The 18,756-nt window shown below is 42.7% G+C and overlaps 1 protein-coding gene across 2 annotated transcripts; it reads right to left on the bottom strand.

Moving 5' to 3' along the window:
* Positions 1–386: 386 nt before the first annotated feature.
* nthl1 (nth-like DNA glycosylase 1) lies at positions 387–17,388 on the bottom strand. Of its 2 annotated transcripts, none has more exons than XM_020512485.2 (5): positions 16,895–17,388; positions 16,001–16,171; positions 12,674–12,833; positions 6,291–6,396; positions 387–4,229 (listed from the first exon to the last, which is right to left on the bottom strand). In XM_020512485.2, the coding sequence occupies exons 1-5, from the start codon at positions 17,354–17,356 to the stop codon at positions 4,043–4,045; spliced, it is 1,086 nt and encodes a 361-aa protein (XP_020368074.2). In that variant the 5' UTR covers positions 17,357–17,388; the 3' UTR covers positions 387–4,042. The 2 variants fall into 2 exon arrangements, with proteins under 2 accessions (XP_020368074.2, XP_048465495.1); XM_048609538.1 differs by having other exon boundaries at positions 387–1,550.
* Positions 17,389–18,756: the final 1,368 nt, after the last annotated feature.

Raw genomic sequence — 18,756 nt, 5'->3', positions numbered from 1 at the left:
TCTTGTTTTGCTTATTCCACAACCCAAAGTTGGAGCTAATCAAGTACAACTACTTGACTTACGCAGATTTTTTTTTTTTTTCGCATTCAGTTTTATGGTTTGATGATGAGAATGTTCACTGTGCTTTGGCTTTACACAGCTTCTCAGCTATACATTGACCAGTGGCAAGTCAAATTGAAGAATTATTAGAATGAAGAAAGTCACAGTGAGAAAACATTCATCAATTGCAACGAGGACACACTATGTGAACCTGTTTTTTAAAATAAACTTTACTGTGTCAAACTATATAAAGAAAGACAATAGCAAAACTGAACCCATTCATAAAATTCAGTCCACAAATCTTGTTTTAGACTTTTTGGGAAAATGACTTTTTATGACCATTCGTGTTGATTTTTATATAAGTTTTATTTGAATGAAAAAAGTGGAATTTTTGTGATTACATTGTATCTTCTAATTGACTCTCAATAACATAGCAACAGACCTTTTCCCCCACCACAGCCAAGCACCCACACTCCAGGAGAAGAGTTAAGGTACTGAACAGTATTGCCAACCGCATACATCCCATCATCTCAGTATTTGGGCTTCCAGGCATTTTCCCAGCGTCATCTGCTTTTTATTTTCCTGAGCATACCTTGAAAGGCATGTGTTCGACAGGCTGAACAATCTTGCCCATTCAGTTATAGCTATCTCAGTATGCTTTAGTAGACAAGCCACACTCCAATTTGTGTGCACAGTCTATTCCTTAGATTGTTTTTGTTTTCCCTGATAATTTCTATGTATTTAAAACAGTTTTCCCAAATACTTTTGAATCTACTAACAGGTTCTGCATTCACCCACAAGAGATAGTTAAACTGTATGAAGAGAGAAGAGTTGGTTAATTTAACTTATCTCAATACCCACAGTTTGCAGTGCTGTATGTACTGCTACTTAATATACAAGGAAAGATACGAATTAGAGAAGGTAAAACACTACAAGTACAAAATCAGAATTAGAATGTTTTATATTTGTACAATAGAGTTGAACAATGCAATGCATCCATTTTACAAGACACTGCATCTGTCCTGAGTTAGTACCAATCAGAAGCTTTTACTTCCATGGTGAAGTAATTGGCCTCACCCTAAAATTTAGACAGCATCTGCCTGATACATGAACGTACTAGGATTCTCTGGTGTTCATGTGTTTGAAGTCCGGTATGGTACTAGGGTTAGTTTAACGAATTTGCACTGATTTAAACATGACTAGTGACAGACTATAACAATCCAACCAGTTATCCAAATAATGGCCCAGATAGCTCTGGTGATACTAGTGAAAGCACATTTCATATGTTAAGGTGTTCCATTCTTACATTTTAATGAATAAATGAATTATTGTGTTGAAATAACAAGCAAAGGAATTAAGAGGATGGGCAGAGAAAGCATCACTTTGCTATAACCTTTGGCATTATAAGTTGATTTGTTTCCTCGTTGCTTCCAAACCTTTTAACCCAGCTTCTGGCCATTGGTCTTGCTGTACTTATCTGCTGCAAGGAACACATCTTTGATGTTTCGTTGCTGGAAACAGTAAGGCAAGTGATAAGATCACAGGGCTCAAAGGAAAGAGTGAACAAATTACAGGGTTCAGTTAGTGCTGAATGGAAAAGGGTGCATTGAGAGAGCAGTGACATTTCAAAAGCAATACTGTGCAAAGTGAGGTCAAAAATCACACGACACCAGGTTATAATCCAATAAGTTTATATGGAGACACTAACTTTCGGAGTCGCTCTCCTCCTTCAGGTGTAAGTGAGAGAGGTGGCATCAGACTCAATTTATAAGCAAAAGATCAAAAGGGTCATAGAACTGATGCGAATGTGTTGAATGAACCTAAGCAGGCTGTTAAATCTTTAATCAGTTAGAAAGGATTAACATGCAAATCCCAGAATTTCTTTCAAGTCACTGCCCCCAGATAAAAGGTTTTATTAGTATGCCAGAGGTGATGTCTCAGGTCAGGTCCTTGTTTAGAATCTGGCTGTGTATTAACTTGGAGTCAGAGTGGTTTTATTTCCAGGGTAGGAATTGATAAAATGTCACACTGACTGTCTACAAATTTGTATACTTTTTGAACAAAATAATATGTATCCACAATCTCAAATTCACCCTATAGATTTATATTATGTATGTGCATGGGGGGGGGGGGGAGAAAGAGGAGAACACACACACTCTCTCTTTCTCCCTCATGCATGCACGCACACGCACAAATCTATGAGGTGAATTTCCATTTGCAGATGCATTCTATTTTGTTCAAGAAGCACACAATTTATAGACAATCAATGTGGCATTTTATAAATTCCTACCATGGAAATAAAACCAGTTGGACTCCAAGTTAATACACAGCAAGATTCTAAATAAGGCCTCATACCTAAAATGCATTGTCCGATCTGAGATGTCAGCTCTGGTATACTGATAAAAACCCTTAGTTATCTCGGGGCAGTGACTTGAGAAACTCTGGATTTGCATATTAATCATTTCTAATTGATTAAAGATTTAACAGCCATCTGAGAACTGATGCGAAAGTACTGAACAAACCTATGAGCCTTTGATCTTTTACTTATAAATTCTGCGTCTTATGCCACCTCTCTCACTGATACCTGATGAAGGAGCAAGACTCGGAAAGCTTATAACTTCAAATAAACCTGGCATCGTGTGATTTTTGACCTTGTCCACCCTAGTTCAACAACAGCACCTCCACATGTGCAAAGTAAAGCGCCTCTGTCACGTGTACCAGAAATATTCAGCCAATCAGGCAGCATTTGTGGAGAGAGAAAAAGAAGGATTAATATTCTAATAGCCCTTCATCTAAAACTAATGAAAAGTTCTCCACTTGATGTCTGTTCTGTTTCTCTAGTGACTGATGCTATCTGATTAAAGTTGAGTATTTCCACGATTGTTCTTCTTTTATTGAGATTTGCATCTGTCGTGTGAAATATTTATCCACCCATCCACTCACATTTAAGGCATTTTAAATAAAACGGTCCTATCAACTTTCAGACTTAAATGCTTCTAACTTCCACGGACATGAAACTCTAAAGTAATCTTAACCCAGAAACAGGCTGACTGGAAAATGAGACGTGAGAATAAGTCTCCTGTTCTGCTGATCTAGGTGATTGGTGGGAGGAATACAAGGAAAATGCTTTTTGTTTTTCAAAAAAAAAAAGCACTGACCAAAAATAGATATGCCAAATAAGGATACCACCGCACTTCTATTTACTTACACAAAAATGTACACCAAACCACAGGTTAATAAGGGATGCTAAGCGATCATTTAAATTCTATTTTCAAAGCATTGGTTGGCAAGCTGAAGCAAAATTTATTGCCCACTGGTTCATGTTGTTTACCCGATGAAGCAGGGAGGAAATCAGAACTTAAAGCAAGCACCTTAATCAGTGGGCTAGAATCATGGAATCTCTTCTGTGTGGAAGCAGGCCATTTGGCCCATTGACTCCACACCTAGCCCCCTGAACAGCATCCACTCCTACCCTTTCACTGTAACCCTGCATTTCCCATGCTCAGTTCACCTAACCCGCACATCTTTAGACTGTGGGAGGAAAGCCATGCAGACATGGGGAGAATATGCAAACTCCACGCACAGTCGTCTGAGGGTGGAATCAAACCCAGGTCCCTGATGCTGTGAGGCAGCAGTGCTAACCACTGAGCTGCTGTGTTACCCAAAGTAGCACTCAATGGAATTTCAACCATTTGGTTTACTGGTGATGCATCTAAATTCTATGTAAAACTGCACATTAGCATAGGAGACTTGCCTGGCTCTCTAAGTATAAGGCACTTGCCACCAGGCTGCGATACCCAGTCCTGCTAATGATGCATCTTTACGAACTGCACGGTGTTCTCACTGGGAACACCATTATTCAATTGAGTTCAATGCTCCACCAGCAACTGGAATCCATTGACAAGATCACATACAGTTCTGTTTTAGTTAACTTTGGGACAAACATCTCCCCATCCTTTGAATAATTTATACCACAATCTAACATCTAAACACAAGGATTTAATTATTGTTGCTGTTGGCAAGGCTGAACCGGAGAGCTGGGAGGAAGCCTGGGATTTGTTTTCCGAAGATTGTTCTTGGCTGTGGGACAGATATCTCTGTTGAGACATACAGCACAGCGAGGATTCACTGGCAGGCACATCTGCTGACCAAAGCCCACCAGCAGCCAATTGGTCTCGCTCCAGAGCTCCCTGAAAGAGAAAGGAAGGAGGGGGGGGGAAATTCATTAAAATAAAATACTTTGTGGGATTTCCATTGGTTGATTCCACAAAAACCAACTATATGAATTGTGAACACAAAGTGAGATAGAGCTAGGGAATCAAGTTGGGGAAGGATTTGCTGTAGTAGGAGAGAGTTTGGTGACAGGCGTGGAGGGGGGAGGGGGTTCATGGTCATATATGGATTTAGACAGGCAACAAGAGGAGAGTTTGAGCTGGTTGTGCAACAAGATGATGGAAGGATGCTACTGGATGCTGTTACATCCATAAATTAGATGCCCTAGGGAAGAAGAATAATGTTGATTTAATATCATCAGCGATTTAAAAAAAAAATCACTATAGGTAATTTGGTGGGGGGGGGGGAATAAAACAAACATTCAGTAAGACTATTTCTGGATATAAAATAAAAGAAAAAAAATCATCAGTGGGGGCACTCCATATTCAGCTTGCTGTACAGGAAGGCTTAAGGCAATCAGTGCAAATATTTACCCTCTGCAAAAGGATTAAATCAGGTCCCTAAATTAGAGATTATAGATTTGCAAGCCACTGTGGAGACCTGAACCCATAAACTGGAACCACTCACTGCAATACTATGGCAGCATTGCATCATCCAAGGTGCCATCTTCCAGGTATGACATTAGTCTAAGGCCCTGTTTGCTCTCACAGATAGATGTAAAAAAATCATGTGGCATAAACTGAAGAGTAATTAAGGAGTTCTCCTTGGTAACCTGCCCAATGCTTATCCCTCAATCATTGTTTTAGCTTATCAAGTTAATTTGACATTATTCTCAATGTTCTTTGTGGAACCTTGCTGCGTGTAAATTGGCTGTCTCATTTCCTAAATTACAACAGTGACTATACGGACTGAACCACCAGCTTCTCGAGTCCAATTATGGAAGGGTAATAAAAGCTGGCCTTGACAGAGAGGTCCATATCTTGAGACAAAATTAAACAAAAAGAGACCCAAACTGTCACCCATAAAGCTGGAGTGATGAAGGCACCTCTAGTTATATATCTGCAATAGGCTGCGACTTCAGGAGCTCAGATGTAACAACGTGATGGTTGTGCAACCATTCCTGGAATTATCATGTTCTTCCCCATTTCCTTTGGCCCAGAAGAACAAAAAAAAACTGAAGCTGGGGTATGTTGGAAGGCCCTTCCAGCACGTTCTGTTAGTCAATAAAAATCATAGCTGCTCTTCTACCTCTACACCACTGTCTCCATATTCCTAATTCCCTCCATACCAAAAAATCCATCAGATCTTGACCTTGAATATACTCAAAAGACTGTAAATCCACAGCTCTCTAGGGCACAGAATTCCTAAGACTAATGATCCTTTGAGTGAAGAAATTTCTGCTCATCTGTATTCATAGAATCCCAACAGTGTGGAAACAGGCCCTTCGGCCCAACAAGCCCACACCGACCCTCACAGCATCCTACCCAGACCTATCCCCCCATAACCCACCTAATCTACAATCCATGAACACTATGGACAATTTAGCATGGCCGATCCACCTAGCTTGCACATCTTTGGGCTGTGGGAGGAAACCGGAGCACCCGGAGGAAACCGATGCAGACACGGGGAGAATGTGCAAACTCCACACAAAAGTCGCCCGATGGTGGAATCAAACCCGAGTTCCTGGCGCTGTGAGGCAGCAGTGTTAACCACTGAGCCACCATGCCGTCCCAGACCTCAGTCCAAGATAGTTGACGCAGCCTTATTCTGAGACTGTGATCCCATATTCTAGATCCCCCATTTTTCCTACCGTCTACCCTGTTGGGCTCTTTCTTTATTTTAGATATTTCAATTAGATCACCTCTTCTAAATTCCAGTGAATCCTCTCCCTTTCCCACTCCTAACCAAATGTTATTCCCTTCATGGGATAACCTACTTAGGAACATCTACTAATTGTGATACTAAGTCAGCTTCACTCCCTGCAAGATGTCAAGACATCTTCAATTATTGGTTCTTTGTCTGCACTACAAGCACCATCACTTGGTTACATGTAGAGGTCTCCCCCCAGCCTGAGTTACCGTGGCATCCACTCTTCCAGCGCCAATCTGCTCTCTTCTGGGTTTTTGGTCTCTTTTTTGACCCACTTTAGTCGATTTGCGATTCTATGCACATGGGTGTCAACACCTGGAAATAAAAATTAAAACAGGCAAAATAAATTAGTTGGGTGCTGAGGTGAATTTAAGTACTTGTGAAATGGGTTTATCAAACCAAGTCAACAACACCATGTTGCAAATATTGGATTGTATTATATATCCTCTAGGATTTACTAGTGCTCACCACGCTCATAAATGCAACGGTATCTTCTGGACAGGAATGTACATAAGCTGCATAAATCTACCATCCAATAGAGCAACTTTGGTTAGAACAAGAGAAATTTGATTGGAATATTAAAGGAGGGAATTTAAAACTAATACACTGTTGGGAAATTGCACCCAAAAAGTGAAGTTGCAGTCCAAGTAAAATTTAAGTCTATTGTCACAAATGCAGAGTCTGCCATGAATCAATGCAATGGCCAGCATACCAGAACATAACTGCTTATTTGTTTCTTTTTCCGTATATTTAAGACTAGGAGCCAGGGGTTGTCTTAGTAATACAGCTAAAAATGGGTTTATCACCAAAGAAAGCATTTTTAATTAGAGTATCTAGTCCTCCATTTGTGAATGACCCAATTAAAAATCAGTGAAAATGAATTTTAGAAAGTATACTGAGCCATTTACAACCTTCACTGGCGTGCAGTTGTTTCTTAGTAAATTACTTTTTGAAATGAAAATTCTTTTAGAAATTGTGTATTAATGTGCCTAAGAAAATGAATGCAATTTAAAGAGCCTTCCTTAATTAGCACAATTGGTGGAAACATGCAACGGTCACCTGGGAACAAGGCCAGTTTTGACTGGGACAAAACTTGAACCTTGAACCAAGGAAAATTGAACTTTGAACCAGTGGAAACTCAAATGCAAGTGATTTTGGGTCAAGCTCACATACACTTAAAATCCCCATCAACTTTATCTGCCAATTCTGTCCAAACTGTATTGATATTACTGATGATATTGACTCACAGATTAATTAAATTTGTCTGACTGTTCACTGGAAGTGGAACAAAATTGAAGACCAGCATGTTAAACACTTTCATTTTGGGAGACAAACAGGAGGCTGGTAGAACACAGCAAGCCAGGCAGCAGCTGGAGGAAAGGAGCAGTCAACATTTTGGGTAATACCCTTCTTCAGGACTAGATATGGGGGTAAGGGAAGCTGCAGATAAAGGGGGCGTAGTGGAATGCTGGACATTGGTAGTAGGTATGACCTGGCTGGTCAATGGGAGGGATGAACCCGGTTGGTGGCTGGAAGGGAGGTTCAGAAAGTATAATGGAAGGGAGGAGGTGGGGCTGGAAGAGAGCTGACAAAGGCAGGGCAGTGGTAAGTTTGGAGGATGGACCTCAATGTCACAGAGGCCGAACACCAACTCTCCGACACCATGCCCTACCTCCCCCTTGACCATGACCCCACTATGGCCCATCAAGCCACCATCTCCCACACTGTCCGTGACCTCATCACTTCCGGTGACCTCCCCTCTACTGCCTCCAGCCTTATAGTCCCCCAGCCCCGCACTTCCTGTTTCTACCTGCTCCCCAAGATCCAGAAGCCCAACCACCCTAGCCAAAACATCGTTTCCACATGCTCCTGCCCCACTGAACTCATCTCTTCCTACTTTGACTCCATTCTCTCCACCTTGGTCCAGGCACTCCCCACTTATATCCGGGACACAAACCATGCCATCCACCTCTGGAAACTTCCAGTTCCCTGGTCCCCAGCACTTCATCTTTACATCTGTTCATTCATACATGTCCATACCCCACAAGGATGGTCTACATGGACTCAGTTTTTTCCTCTCCAACAGACCCATTCAGTACCCCCAACCAATACCTCCTCTGCCTCATCGAACTAGTCCTCACCCTCAATAACTTTTCCTTCAATTCTTCCCACTTTCTCCAAATCCAGGGGTTTGCTATGAGCACTCGCATGGGCCCCAGCTACGCCTGCCTGTTTGTAGGTTGTGTCGAACTGGCCCTCTTCAGTACATACACCGGTACTGTTCCCCAACTCTTCCGCCCTTATATCAATGACTGCATCAGTGCTGCATCCTGCACCCAGGCTGAACTGGAGCAGTTCGTCGACTTCGCTAACAACTTCCACCCCGCCCTCAAGTTCACTTGGTCTATCTCAGACACCTCCCTCCCCGTTCTTGACCTCTCTGTTTCCATTTCTGGCGACAGTATACGGACTGACATTTACTATAAACCCACAGACTCCCATAGCTACCTAGACTATACCTCCTCCCACCCTGTATCCTACAAAAACTCCAACCCGTTTTCCCAAATCCTCCATCTTTGTCGCATCTGCTCTGATGAGGAGACATTCCATTCTCAAGCATCCCGGATGTTGGCCTTTTTCAAACAACGCTCTTTCTTCCCCCTCTGTCATCTCGACAGCCCTCCACCATTCTTCCTCCATTCCCTGCTCCACAGCTCTAAACAACCTCCCCCTCACCAAATGCAAAGATAGGGTCCCCCTTGTCCTCACTTTCCAACCCACCAACCTCTGCATCCAACACATCATCCTCAAACACTTCTGCCAATTCCAGTTAGATCCCACCAACTGGAATATGTTCCACTCCCCAGCCCTCTCTGCCTTCTGCAAAGACCATTCCCTCCCCACCAACCACTCCAACTCGATAGTTACCTTCCCCTGTAACTGCAGAAGATGCAACACCTGCCCACAAAGCACCTCTCTCACCTCCATCCAGGCCTTAAACAGTCCTTCCAAGTGAGACGGAGTTTCACAGGCATCTTCTCCAACCTAGTCTAGTGCATCTGGTGCTCCTGACGTTGTCTTCTCTACTTCAGTGAGACCAAACATAAACTTGGTGACTGTTCTGCCAAGCATCTTCGCCTGGCCCATAACAGCCGGCCTAACCTCCTGGTAACTGCCCATTTCAACTTCCCCACCACCCTGGTGCAACCCCACCCCACCCCCGACATGTCTGTCCTTGGCGTCCTCCAGTGTCACAGTGATTCAGAACGCAAATTTGAAGAACAACACCTTATCTTCCGCCTGGGCACCCTACAGCCCGGAGGACTCAACACTGAGTCCCCCAATTTCAAATAGCCATCCCCCGGCTCCCTTTCCAGCACCACCACCTCTCTCCCGTTCCACCTTCTGAACCTCCCTTCCACTCACAAACCAGATTCATCCCTCCCATCGACTAACCAGGTCGTAGCTACTACCAGTGCCCACCACCTATCACCACCATTTCGCTATTCCCTTCCTCTTTATCTGCAGCTCTTTGTACCCCAACATCCAGTCCTAAAGAAGGGTAATATCTTAAATGTTGACTTCTTTCCTCCAGATGCTGCCTGGCTTGTGTGTTCTTCCAGCCTCCTGTTTGTCTACCTCGGATTCTGCAGTTTTTTTTGTCTCTAACCAACTTCATTTTGGGGCTCTGGATCTAAGCAGATAAGCTGTTTATAGGAGGGTAAAAGAATCTCATAAGAACATAGGAAATGGGAACTGGAGTGGATCATTGGGCTAGCTGAGCCTCCCATTTGTATTTTAAAATAGCTGGCCTTCATTGAACGCTCCTCTCATGTTGCATTCATCTTTATCATTTTGGGGATCTGTCTCATGAAGGCAACACAGTGCAGAACCTGCCTTGCAATGACACGATGAGCTTATAACCTTAAAGCATCAATTTTAGAATTCTCACGTTTGTCTCCAAAACCTTCCATTGCTTTCCCCTTCCTATCACTATAATCTCCTCCAGCGCTACCGCCCTCCAAAACATCTTCACTCCAATTCTGGACTGTTGATCATTCTGATTTTAATGGCTGCGATGTTGACAGTTGTACATTCAGTTTGTTTGACCCTTAAACCAAACCACGTCTCTCTCTTCCATTAACATGTCCCTTACAATCAACCTCTTCAAACCAAGCTTTTGGTCAAAGTGCCTTAATACTTCCTTGAGTAGCTTGCTGCCAAATTCTGCTTTCTATTACACAAAACACTGGGATATTCAATTATTTTAAGAACACTGTCTATATGTAAGTTGATCTTCTGTGGTATTACAAAAGCTCTCATCATCTTCCAATCTCTGGACAAAACCAACGAGGGAGAGAGAAAGAGGAGAAAGAGAGACAGGGGAAGAAATCTAATCTAGCTAGTTATACAGTCCTACTAAACAGAAAAGCAAGTTTACTTTCCAGTGGCCTATGTGATCTGGAACGTTTCCAGGGAGGACTATGATTTGTTCTGTCAACAACTGCTTATTTTCTGCTGGCAAAACAGTTTGTTCAGAGCCAGTTCTGTCTCTTTAGTGCAGATATGCACTGTCCTCTCTTTATCTGCAGCGGGGAGAATTCTTGGAATGGTACAATTGGAACAGTCTGTCGTGATTGTTGCTGCAAATGTGACTAGCTCTTCAAAAGTAATTCATTGGCTATGAGGTACTTTTGAATGAACAGAGGTCACAGAAGGTGCTATATTAATTCAAGTTCACTATTTCTCCTTTTTCCATCAGTCATAGTTTTGCTGCACAGTGCTCGATGGTGGAATTTTATATGTGTGTTTGAGCAGGTCGGAATTCAACATGATCATCGTGAACCTCCCCCCAATATTCCTGTCTGTTCCCCATATCACTTGACTTCCTCAGAGTCCAAATACCACTCCATCCCACTCTTAAATATATCCAACAATTAAACCTCCATAACCTTTACGGAGAGTAAAAAATTTCACAGGTTGAGTAATTTCCCTTCAGCTCAGTCCTAAACGGTTGTCCTCTTATTTTGGGACTGTGCACCCGCGTTTTAGATTTGACAACCAGCAGAAACACACAGTCTCTCAGCGCCTTCCTCAAGAATTCTAGCAGTCAATCTCACATAGAAGACAGAGAACTCTTCATGCACGTTTTAATGTCGAACAGCTAACAAACTGAGCAGTGAAATAATTGGAAGGGCAGGCACTGGGAATAAAACCACTGAAAATGGAAAAAAAAACTTTTAGTGTGTAGTGCTCTCACTTCTTAATCAGAAGGTAGTGCATTCAAATAGCCACTCCAGACACACAAAATCTAGGCTGACAGAATTAATGCAGCATTAAAGATGTGTTGCACTGTCCAAGGTGCTTTTGAATGAAATGTTACACCAAAGTCCTGGTTGGCCTCTCAGGTGCATGTAAAAAGATTATTCTAAAGGACCAGGAAGCTTTCCCCAAGTCCTGGCCAACTTCAGTTAACTTCACTACGCTACAACAGGTAACCTGTTGGCTATCACACTGTTATTTGTGGCAGTTTGTTCTGTGCAAATTTGTTGTTGGGTTTCCTACTTTACAACAGTGGCTACACTTTGAAAGAAGTGCTGAACTAACTGTAATCAGGATTTAGGATTTAGGATCTCCTGTGTTTGTGAAAGTTGCCATACAAACCCAAGCCTTTTTGTTTTCATTGCCACAGATCAAAGTTATACGGATTGTCATAAACTTTCAGTCCTCAAGGTCAGATCTTCGTACTGCACTGTACAAGTCTGGGAGATCAATCGGACAGAAAATAAGCCCACGTGCTCTGAGGTCATCTTTTGACATGAAATACAAAGCCAACTGCTCAAAGACATGCAAAGAAAACAAATGCATTATATAGCACCTTTCACAGCCTCAAGACACCTTTCCAGCATTTCTTCAGTTCTGCGTTGGAAGCATGCTCAAGTCATTGATTATACTGGCTAGTCCCCCAGTTTGCCCAGTAACTGTTTTAACATTCAAGAGCCATCAGAGTTTTTAAAAAATAATTTGACGTATTGAATTTCAACTACTAAAGGGGTCCACTTCCTGATCTGAGTTCACACCAGTGGATGTTTTAAGCATTGGCATAGAACTTCTAATGAATTGCCTCTCTTCCACCTAGCATCCAGAAAAGTATCAACTTGGACCTCTGCTGTGTAAGCAGTTTGATTCATTATGTATATTTCAGATACTTCTCATGAAGAGAACTGCTAGATTTCAAAGAGCATGAGAAGGCACAAAGCTTTTGCTTCAAATTTGCCTCTTCAAGCTCCTTGAAAAGGAGCTCCCTGACTACTTCACCCATTACTGCAGGTAGGTAGTTTGTACCAGGAGTCCATCAGATCAATACTTGAACACAAGAGTTCATTCTGCACTGCAGCACCATCCAGTGGCATGGACGGTACACACATTATTGCCAGAATGATTCTCTTGGAATGGGAAGTCTCTGTATTTTCCTACAATGCTACCGCTATCAGACTTTGCCACTGCTGTAATGCCCATAAAATGGTAGGTAGCTGATCTCCCCGAGTTGACTCCTCGATTTCATTCTGTTACTGGTGCCCCTGGTACTCACTGATGCCAGACACGTTGTTCCAGGCTATCTTCATGGTGAGATGAGCCATCTTTGGTCCTACTCCTGGAAGTTTCACAAGCTCGCTAACACTGCTGGGAATGTCACCATTGTACTGCTCCTTCAGGATTGCTGTGGTCTGTTTGATGTATTTCACTTTATTCTGCATGGGTAAATCACATAATGAATTGGATGTAAAGGCAACAACAATCTATCAATTCTGTCTCTCAGTTGCAGGAGCTGTAATCTCGTCGTTATGTCACTGCACAGGGGCCTGGCCTATAATGATCCAGAAATTGGTGTTCATATCCACCCCCACCCCCTTATCAGCTAAATGATTTAATTTCAGTTATTTACATAAATCAGTCATGGTAATTATTGTAATTGGATTATTGTAAAATATAAAACAACTCACTGAGTCCTTAAGGGAAGAAAATCTGGCATCCTTACTCAGTGAATGCATTTGTCGTTGATTCCTAATTGCCCTTAAGAAGGTACTGAGCCACTTTTTTGAACTGCTGCAGTCCCCCTGAAGTAGGTAGTCCCACAGTGTTGTTACTAAAGGAAATCCATGATTTTGATTCAGAGGCAGTGAAGGTATGGCAATATTGTTCCAAGTCAGGATGGTGGCTTGGTTAGAGGGGAATTGTTTCAGTGTCTGCTGCCCTTGTTCTTCTAGGTGGTGATGGTCGCAGGTTTGGAAGCTGCTGTTGAAAGACACTTGACAAACTGCCACAGTACAACTCTGATGATACACATAGCTGCCATTGTGTGTCAGTGGAAGAGGGATTAAATGATTGAGCTGGTAATGCCTATCAGGTGGACTGCTATGTCTTGGAATATTTTGAGCTCCTCAAGTGTTGTTAGAGCCACACAGAATACATATAGCTGGACTAAATTTCTGGACGATGATAACTTCCAAAATGTGATTGTGGGGTTTCAGCAAAGGTAATGATTGAGAGTGTCAAGTGGAGAGAGTTAGATTCCCTCTAGTTGGAGATAGTCATTGTCTGGCACTAGTGTGAATGTTATTTGCCACTTAACAGCTCAGACCTGAATGTTGTCCATGTCTTGGTATATGTGGGAATGGAGTCTTGAATGGCATTGAACACTATGCAGTCATCAACTAATCTCTCCATTTCTGACCTCATGATGGAGGGAAGATCATTGATGAAGCAGGTGAAGATGGTTGGACCTAAGACAATACTTGGGAGGAACTCATGCAGTAATGTCCTCAGACTAGGATGATTGATCTCCATCAACTACAATAATCTTTTGTGCTATGATTAACTTCAACAGGTAAAAGTCTTGCCCCTCATTCCCAACATTTTTAGGGCTCCTTGAGCCACACACTGTCAAATGCTATCCTGATATCCAGGATAGTCAACTCAACTCTGGAATTCAGCTTCATTGGGCTGCAGTGAGATTAGGAACTAAGAAGAGTGCTAACTGCCCTTTGACATGACTTAACAAGGCAGTTGGCACAAAGACAATAAATGCTAGTCTTGCAAGCAGTAAATGAATTTCAAAACAATACCAAAAAAAAAAAAGGAGGTGCGGCATGTTAGAAAGGAAGGGAGTGGAAGAGAAGGGCTCGGCTTGACAAATGACTGGGTTTCTTATTGATACTGCCAGGTTACTGAAATTACCATCATTCTCAGAATTGTTCGGAACATAGGAACAGGAGTGTGTCATTCAAGCCTAAAGCCTGCTCCACAATTCAATGAGATCATGGCTGATCTGTGGTCTAACTCCATATACCTGCTTTTGGCCCATATCCCTTAACACCTTTGCTTAACAAAAAATTATCTATCTCAGATTTAAAATTAACAACTGATTTAGCATTCACTATTGTTTATGGAAGAGAGTTCCAAACATCCACCACCCTTTGTGTGTAGAAGTGCTTCCTAACATCTCTCTTGAATGGTCTGGCCCTAATTCTCAGACTATGCCACCAAGTCTAAAATCCCCAACCAGTGGAAATTGTTTATGTATCCTGTCTTTACCTATCAATATCTTGAAGACTTCAATCAGATCATCCCTCAACCTTCTAAATTCTCAAGAAAACAAGTCTAATTTGTACAATCTTTTTTCATAATTTAACCCCTGAAGTCCAGGTCTCATTCTTGTAAACTTATGTTGTCTTCTCTCCAAGGCCAATATATCCTTCTTAAGGTGTGGTACCTAAATCTGCTCACAGTACTCCAAGTGGGGTCTAACCAGGGCTTTGTATAACCGCAGCATTTTCCCTGTCTAGGCTGTGAAATTGTAGAACCTGGGCAGATATTTATAACTGGCACATGCTGAATGTGCTGCTGAAAAACAGCAGCTTTCAGTCACCTCTCCTAACACATTGTGTGGCTTAGTGTCACATTCTTCTTGGAAATCTTGCCTGTAAACCATCTTATAATCACACAGTGATATGCCATTGAAGGAGGCTATTCAGTGCAATACGTCACTGCAGGGTCTTTGGCCAAATTGAACCCAACCTTGTTACTATAATAAAAATGAAAGCTGCTGTTGAGTATTTGAGCCCCTCCGTTTCACTATTATTTCATAACTGATCTATATCTCAACTGAAATTGCCCAAAGGCCACACTTTCACTCCCTCTTAACACCTTCCCCACTCCCACAAATCAATTTTTGATAGCAGCTGTGCGGCCATAAAAGGTAGTAACTCAGATTCACATTCAGTAGTGCAACAGGGGCCTTGCATAAAGTTGAACACTGCATTAAAAATGTCTTTGATATAAGAAAGCCAACTGGCCCACTGAAAACTGAGACCTGCATGTAGGGCAATGATTGACAAACAGAATAACTGAACACTTCTTAGGTGGTTTGGGATCCAAACACACTGTACAGAATAAATGTCAGTATTATAGTGGCAACAGGAATTAAAATATTAAAATTTAATAACTGAAAATTTGCCTCACGATATCACATGCAAACTATATCCTTTATATCAAATATGTCGATAGGAAACCATAACGCCCAACAGAACACTAACACTAAAATGATCAAAACTCAAACTCAAACAAGATTTATGATCTTCCCTTTCATGTATAAAACTTCCTGAGCTGTTTCATAGTAGAGAACAAATTTCAATAACTACAAGCTTTAGGGCATATGACCAAAACTTTGGACAAAGCGGTAAGTTTGATGTACCCATGTAAAGAAGCAGAAAGTCAGAGAGCTTAAGGAAGGGAACTGCAGAACTGAGGGCCCAAGTAGCTGAATTCCATTATCAATGAAAGAGAAATGAGCTTTAGGCAGTGCATATGGGGGAAGATGCTCAGATGTAAGGTAGCTATTCAGTAATTGTCCACTAACCCTCCAGAAGCCAACTGGATAGATGAGCTCTCCAAGCGTCTTATCATCCATCTTGAGGATGTTCTCAACAGTCAAGCCATGTTCCCTCAGCTGCTTCATTGCTGCAAATGTCACCTGATCCTTGGTTTGGCTGGACAGCATGAGTGACAAAAGCACCTGATACCTCATGACCTACAGAATTCCACAAAGACACAGCAAAATAGTCAGTGGCAATATTCAGCCAAGGCAGATCCATTCCTATTTCTACTGCTATCTTAACTTCAAGCATGCCTTTAAGTATCAAGAATGAAGGAGACTTGTGGCACATTTTTTCCTGCTCTCCTTTCCTTTCAACAGCTGCCATCCTTATCTTAATCCAAATGGCAAGTGTGCAAAGAACACAGACAAGTGATGTCAGTTTTGAAGCACTCTCATCTCCGCATCAGGAGGTTGTTGTGTTCCAGGCTCTGTTGGCTTTTTCTCAGGTGAGTCAGTTAGCTCAACTGGCTAGATGGTTGGTTAGTGATGCAGAGTGATGCACGGGTTTAGTTCCCATGCTCACTAATGGAGGTCCTGCTTTCCTGCTCCTCACTTGCGGTGTGGTGAACCTCAAGTTAAATTCATCACTCTAATGTCTCTCTAAGTGAGAGAGAAAAACCCTGTTGATTATGGCAACACTATTATAAGATCACAGAATAGGGTATAGTTTCTTTGTCAATCTGTATACTTCAACCAACAAATGATCATTTATTTCATTGCTGTTTGAGAAAGCTTCTTACGTACAAACTGGTTACCATCGCCAGATACCACACATATTTAACTCTGAAGCACCGTGCAGCGTCTTAGCAGTCAGAAAAGTCGCTAAAGAAGTGCACGTTTCAGTTTAGCCACAGGATCTGGGTTCTATTGAATTACCTTGGGGGCTGCCGTTTTGTCGAAGCATTGTTCGGCGCCCATGTGGTCCACGGGCGCATCCCTGCACTTCCTCATTTCCCTAATGTTAGCCAACTGCTCCCTCCAGTCCTTCGGCTCCCATTTAGAGGGTGTGTCCTCTACTGAGGAAGCAGACTGCGGCCGGCCGAGCATTCGGCCCGAAATGCCAGCAGTCTGCAAGGGCTCGCTTTTCTGCCTCCGCGCATTTCCAGGCTGGATCGTGTCCGCCTGAATCTGGAGGCCGGGTTGGCCTGCTGCATGCCTGCGGGCAGGTTTCCCTTCCCCTGCCGCCAACCTACCAACGGCAGGGCTCTTTGCTAAGTTGGAGCCGGGTTGAGGATCCCGCTCCAGCTCCCGGGGCACGGACACCCGTCGGCGCATGTTCCGAGTCAGTACGCCCGGTGTAAAATAAGGCGAGGGGGACGCCATAATGCCCACACGCATTTTGTGAGATGAGAGCGGAGGGTCACGGTCCCTTTAAATCTCGCGCTACTAAAATGTATCAATCCGGGAAATGTCACAACATTCGATTGAGGGGCGGGGCTTCCCCTTAACGCTGTCTGACCAGCTTTAACCCCATGTCCTGTTCACTACTTCTCAGTCAAGGTTGGGAATGAGCTTCTAAGGTCTGAATGGTCCTTTCCCCGCCCCCAATCTTCCCTGATTTCCACCGGAATACTATCCCTGATACTCTGGGCCCAACATGCTGTTTACTCTTCGCTCTTGCTGCTGTGCCATCCTTGACAATGCTTCAGGATAATTAGACCTCTGTATAGTGCATAGAATGGCATTGACGCTGATGCCTTTCAGGACGCCTGACATCAGTAATGGAAGATTTGTTACAATCTGTTGTAGAGGATGTGATAAATGTATATTTTGGATAATAATGATCTGATCGGGTAAAGTTAGCATGGATTTTTTTTGAGGTTTCTGAAAACAAAAAGTACGCTGTTGCTGCATATAATAAACTTGGATTATCAGAAGTCTTTTGATAAAGGCCCCCAGAGGAAGTTGCTTAGCAAAGTTAAAAGACAGTGGACAAGAGGTAATGTACCAGCATGGATTAATGATTGACTATAGACAGAAAACAGATAGTAGGAGTAAACAGGTCATTCTCTGCTTGGCAGACTGCAACTCGTAGGGTGTTGCAAGTAACAGTTCTGGAGCCCCAAAGTGCTCACCGTATATAACAATGAATTGTATGTGGGGACTAGGGGCCCTGTTGTGGTGCATTGGTAGTGTCTGTATCCCCTGGACCAGGAGGCCCGGGTTCAAGTCCCACCTGCTCCAGGGATGTGTCATAACATCTCTGAACCGGTTGATCAAAGAATAGGTTAAATGAAAACAAATTAAAAATACATGTGAGGGGACAAGGACTCTTGTAGCATAGTGGTTGTGTCCCTACCTCTGAACCAGTAGGCCTGGGTTTAAGTCCCACCTGCTCCAGAGGTGTGTTATAACTTCTCTGAACGGGCTGATTAGGAAAATACCTGAATGGCATAGGTAGTGAGGTGTGCTGCGTGAGGAGTTGAAGAAGCTCAGTGACTAGTGAAGAACATAGAGTCAGAGTTATTCATCACTGAAACAGATGCTTGCTCCAACTTGTCCATGTTGACCAGACATCCCAATCTGACCTAGTCCCATTTGCCAGCATATCCCTCTAAATCCTTCCTATGCATATACACATCCAGATGCATTTTAAATGTTGTAATTGTACCCAAATCCACCACTTCCTCTGACAGCTCATTCCATACACACGCCACACTTTGCATGAAAAAGTTGCCCCTTAGGCCCTTTTTAAGCCTTTCCCCTCTCACCTTAAACCTAAGTCCTCTAGTTTTGGA

This window comes from Rhincodon typus, chromosome 21, assembly GCF_021869965.1.
Source record: "Rhincodon typus isolate 14 chromosome 21, sRhiTyp1.1, whole genome shotgun sequence".
In the NCBI taxonomy this organism is placed as follows: domain Eukaryota; kingdom Metazoa; phylum Chordata; class Chondrichthyes; order Orectolobiformes; family Rhincodontidae; genus Rhincodon; species Rhincodon typus.
The sequence above is the reverse complement of the archived record's forward strand: the minus strand, read 5'-3'. Positions and strand labels throughout refer to the sequence as shown.